General features: G+C 40.9%; 1 protein-coding gene across 1 annotated transcript in view; it reads left to right on the forward strand.

The window, feature by feature from the left end:
• LOC148425856 (double-strand-break repair protein rad21 homolog A-like) overlaps positions 1–2,905 on the forward strand; it is a 17,376-nt gene extending 14,471 nt beyond the window's left edge. The window contains exons 13-14 of the mRNA XM_088411473.1: positions 1,756–1,839; positions 1,953–2,905. Coding sequence (XP_088267599.1) covers positions 1,756–1,839; positions 1,953–2,144 — 276 coding nt within the window. The 3' untranslated portion in view covers positions 2,145–2,905. The remainder of the gene's footprint in view (positions 1–1,755; positions 1,840–1,952) is intronic.
• The last annotated feature ends 2,362 nt before the right edge of the window (positions 2,906–5,267 follow it).

Below are 5,267 nucleotides of genomic sequence, written 5' to 3' on the forward strand. Positions count from 1 at the left end.
GGGTGAGAAAAGCAGAGTCTTTTGTCATGCAAATATATAGGAAACTTTGCCCCCTGGTGGTGGGATGACTCATGCTTGATTAGACATTTAGTGTAGCCGGCTTTTTAAATGTTGATATAGCTGAGGATCATCTTAATCTTAGGATTGCGCAATTGATTAATTGTGCAGCCCTATCTGTAACTGATTAAAGATGAACTAAATCAGTTCCAAAACACAAATTTTTCATGTGGAAACTGAAGACAGTGCAACGGCAACCTACTGTGTGTTTGAATCAAGCATTTTGTGTAGCGGAGAGGCTGGAGCTGTGTTTAACACATCTAATTTAACACACGTTTAAAACAACTTGATGTACAGTGATCCCTCCTACTTCGCGGTCTCAGATATAGCAGTCTCAGTACTTTGCGGGTTTTTTCAGGAAAAATTTAAAATATTTCAAAATAAAAAATTAAAAAATGCGCAAAAACAGAAAAAAATTGGGAAAAAAACAAAAAAGTGCATTATAACAGTACTGTATTCATCAAATAACTAAGTAATATTAGTTAATAACTATGTTAAGAATTCTTCAAGCATTAGAGTTCGTGATGTTTGTTATCTTATTTTCAAATGCATGCTTTTAATTTGTCGGGTCGCATTGCATTTCCGTTTCCTGTTTTAAGTTCTCTGTGAGTCATTCGGCTCGTTTTGGTGACGTAGTGAATGACAACGTAAGCTCATATTTATACAGTGGTACCTCGGTACTCGACCGCCTCTATACTCGACCAAATCGGTGCTCGACCAAAAAATTCAAGTAGATAATGCATCGGACCTCAAACAGATTTTCGGTGCTCGACTAGCCGAGCCGAGCCGACCCGAACGCGCTCCTCGGCCCTTCTCGGCCAGCGGGTAAGCGCCAGTTCAACTCAGACCGCCAGCGGAGTAAGACGTTTGTTCGAGTATTTCTTCCCGGATTTAAACTTTTTCGTGTTGCTCTAGCCCTTAATAATGGGTCCAAAGAAAGACAGTGATAAGGGGAAGGCAAAGAGGAGAACAATGAGGACCACTATTGAACCGAAGAAGGAAATTATAGCAAAATATGAACGCGGTGTACCTCGCGTCGCAGTTAGCTAGCGTCATCATGGAAGGAGTAACTCCCTCCCGTCCTCTCCACATCCATTCCTGTATGCCATCAACCACTCTCCAAAACGTAAGTAAATTATACAAAACGGTTTATAATGCTTTATTTATCTTTATCATGTACTGCTTGTGCACATTTACTTGTGCACACATACTTTCCATTATTTCTTATGGGAAAATTGCTTTCGGTGTTCGAACAAACCGGTGCTCGACCACCACCTCAGAACGGATTATGGTCGAGTACCGAGGTACCACTGTAGTTTATTATCATTTGTGTTGATAACTGATACCCTACTTCGCGGGTTTCAGACTTCGTGGGGGGTTGACACCCCCCATTAACCGTAAAGTAGGGGGATCACTGTATTTCTGTTGAGAGGATCAGTTCATGCTCAGCTCCAAAAAGTGCTGATTAGTAAAGATTTAAGCAGTAGGCCTCACTCAAGCAACTTCAGAAAAATTAATCCTGTCCTGTAATTCTTAATCCTGTAAAACGTTCTATCAGTTATTTGTGAACCGTAAACAGATTATGCTCAGCATACGAGGATTGAAACAAAACTTTTTTTTTTAAAAGTGAAACTACAACGCTGTGCAAAAGAGGGAGGGAAAAAAAACAACTTGAGCCTTTTGTATCGTCTTAATTAGGATGAAGAGGGTCAGGCTGGAGACCAGGACCAAGAAGAGAAGCGATGGAACAAAAGAACTCAACAGATGCTACATGGTCTTCAGGTACCAAAACATTGTTTGTTAGTTCAAATCCTTTTTAATCAGCTTTTATTTTAAATTGATTAGTCAAAACCTTGTCATTGTTCGTGTGCTCCAATTTGTGGTCATCCCGACAGCGTGTCATGTCCAAGACTGGAGCAGACTCTGTTAGTCTGCTTGACTTGTGTCGGAACAACAACAAAAAGCAGGCTGCTGCTAAGTTCTACAGTTTCCTGGTCCTCAAGAAGCAGCAAGCGATCGAAGTCACCCAGACGGAGCCTTATAGTGACATAATTGCTACCGCTGGACCACGATTTCACCTTATTTAGACATTGAAAGAGGAAAAAAAAAAAAACACTTATTGCCACAGGCATTCCTTTTTTTTTTTTTTTTTTTTTTTAAATGAGCATTTTTTTTCTGTCATACAGTTTTGTCAATTTTTTTCTGCTTTCATTGCGCAAGACAGGTTGGGGTTAGTGTGTAAGGTTTTTGGATGTCTGAAAAAATGATTTTGCTGTATTTTACTTGGAATTATGCAGTATTCATTTGAAATAAACACATTAACAGTTATATTTATAATGACACGTTTCCATTCCATCAACCAATGTTAGCTTTGATTAATTTTACTTCTATGAAAATTGTCTGCTTACCCATGAATATTCAAACATTTCTACTAGCTCTGGAAATAATACAACATTTTGTCATGAGAAGCCATTGTTTCCATGTGAAGTTCTGCATCGCTTGTGTACATATTCAGGAAAGGTACTGTTTTCTTCATACAAAATGAAACCTCTCCACCTCTCTGTTGCTATTGTTTTTCCACATAATACAAATCTGTCAAACCGTTTCCCCCCTGAGGCCAAATGTCATATTTCTGTTATCTAATTCAGACAGTTTGTCAGGTAAACTTAAACTTTTTTTTTTATTTTGTTTTTATTTTTGCATTTACAGTTGTACACCTTTTAGCATTGTGTAACCTGAAGATGTGCTTGTTACAGATACGTACAGTATCCCACCTTTGTAGTTCTTTCGGTAATCTTTAGTGATACATCTGTAAAGTTTAAAAATAAAAATGGTTTTACATACCCAATTGATGCAGATTTAATTTTCATTCTCATTTTCTTTCAAATGTCTTTTTTATTGATTCTGCAAAACCTCAATGACAGTCATGTTACAGGATCATGTACAGATTTCCTTGTGCGTTAACAAAAATACCCAATTCCCCAGACAGCACATGCTCCCATTTGACAGTGCAATGGTAAGATTCTCAAAAAAGGTCAGAAATGGGCGCTAGGGCTTGTAGACTCCATTTGTAGTGTCTCGGACTGAGAATCATGTTTCTTCCATGCGCAACATTACATCCTTCATCCAGTGCGCGTGAGAGGGGGGAGCTGGGTCCTTACATTATAGTAAAACACACCTCTTAGCTATTAAGAATAAAAAGGAAAGACGTTTTTGGGAGTGCTAGATAAGCTAAAGTCTGGGTCAACTCCAAATATGGCACTTATCAGGTTTGGCTCAATAATACAAAGTAGGATCTTTGACAAACTGCGCAAAACCAACTTCCAGAAGATAGAAAGGCCAAAACATGTGACTTAACATTGCCGGTTCACCCAGACATCTGTCACATTTCGAGTCCACATTAGGATGGATGCCAGTTTAACTTTGAATAGTGGACCCTGTGGACAACTTTTATTTCTTTATTCTACCAGAGAGAACAAAAAATAAAATCGGGAGTGGAGAACCCAAAATCGCAGGCAAAGAAATTCCACTACCACCAGCGTGAGCTTCCATAAAAACTCAGACTGGAGTCGAAGTTCCCAAATAAAAGTGTCTCCAATTAAGTAACCCAAGATGTTAGCAGAACAGTAATAATTCTGAAAGTTTGGCAAAGCAAATTCACCTGAATGTCTTAGTCATTGAAGAGTTTCTTTCTAGGATGTCTACCATTCCAAATTAGAAAGTAAGTAAGAAGTAAGTATTAATAAATCCAAAAATTTGAAAAATGATTTCAGAATCAGAATGGGAAGACAGAAAAAATATGTATTTAGGGAGCAGTATAATTTTGATCGCATTAATCCTACCTATAATGGAGGGTAATAATGAGGACCACTTGGAATAAAGCTGTTTTGAACGCTCAAGTAATGGGAAAAAATGAGCTTTAAATTGGTTCTGCAACTTTCTGGTGACACGTGTCCAATTATTCTTGACAGCCTCCCAAATGGTATTGGACATACCTGGTGTTCTAGTTTCCGCCAAGCAACAGTGGATCCAGTCTCCAATGCTTTCTCACCCAATTGCACTCCGGCAGTGCCAGTTCAAGAACAAGAGGGGCGTGATCAGAAATACTTTCTTATCTGCAAGATAGGAGACTTGAAAGCCTCAAGTTATCAAGAAAAGAAGTAGTCGATATGGGCGTAAATATGATGTACAAGAGGAAAAAAAAAAAAAATAGTCCCTACCTTTTGGATACAAAAAGTGTCATGGGTCAGTGACACTTAAGTTCTAATGGAAAGATTTAACGTACAAAACTGGTTTGTTCGGGCTGGCAATCTTGTAGTGATTCAATGAAGCATCCATAAAACAAAATCACCACCAAAAATTAACAAATGTGAGTTCAGGTCTGAGAGCTTAAAAAAAAAAAAATTGAAAAAAATTGAACATCGTCAGCATTGGGCGCATAAACATTAACCAATGCCACAAGATTGTGACACAGCCTACCTGAGACAATGACAGATCACCCATGAGCTGGTGTGCGAGGCCGAGAAGTTCCGACTAGATACAGTTGGAATCGCCTCCACAACACAGCTTGGGCTCTGATACCAGTCCTCTCGGGAGGGGTTGGACTCTCTTCCACTCTGGAGTTCCCCGCGGTGAGAGGCGCAGAGCTGGTGTGGGCATTCTTGTTGCCCCCCAGCTCAGCGCCTGTACATTGGGGTTTACTCCAGTGGATGAGAGGGTAGCCTCCCTCCGCCTTCGGGTGGGGGGACGGGTCCTGACTGTTGTTTTTGCCTATGCACCAAGTAGCAGTTCAGAGTACCCACCATTTTTGGGGGGTGTGCTGGAGAGCGCTCCCTTCGGGGACTCCCTTGTTCTCCTGGGGGACTTCAATGCTCATGTGGGCAATGACAGTGAGACCTGGAGGGGCGTGATTGGGAGGAACGCCCCCCCCCCCGATCTGAACCCGAGTGGTGCTTTGTTATTGGACTTCTGTGCTCGTCACGGATTGTCCATAACGAACATCATGTTCAAACATAGGGGTGTCCATATGTGCACTTGGCACCAGGACACCCTAGGCCGCAGTTCATTGATCGACTATGGAGTTTTATCATCGGATTTGCGGACGCATGTTTTGGACACTTGGGTGAAGAGAGGGCCGGAGTTGTCAACTGATCACCACCTGGTGGTGTGTTGGCTCCGATTGTGGGGGAGGATGCCAGCCAGACCTGGCA

Source organism: Hippichthys cyanospilos, chromosome 3 (genome assembly GCF_059441005.1).
Source record: "Hippichthys cyanospilos isolate Australia breed blue-spotted pipefish chromosome 3, RoL_Hcya_1.0, whole genome shotgun sequence".
Classification (NCBI taxonomy): domain Eukaryota; kingdom Metazoa; phylum Chordata; class Actinopteri; order Syngnathiformes; family Syngnathidae; genus Hippichthys; species Hippichthys cyanospilos.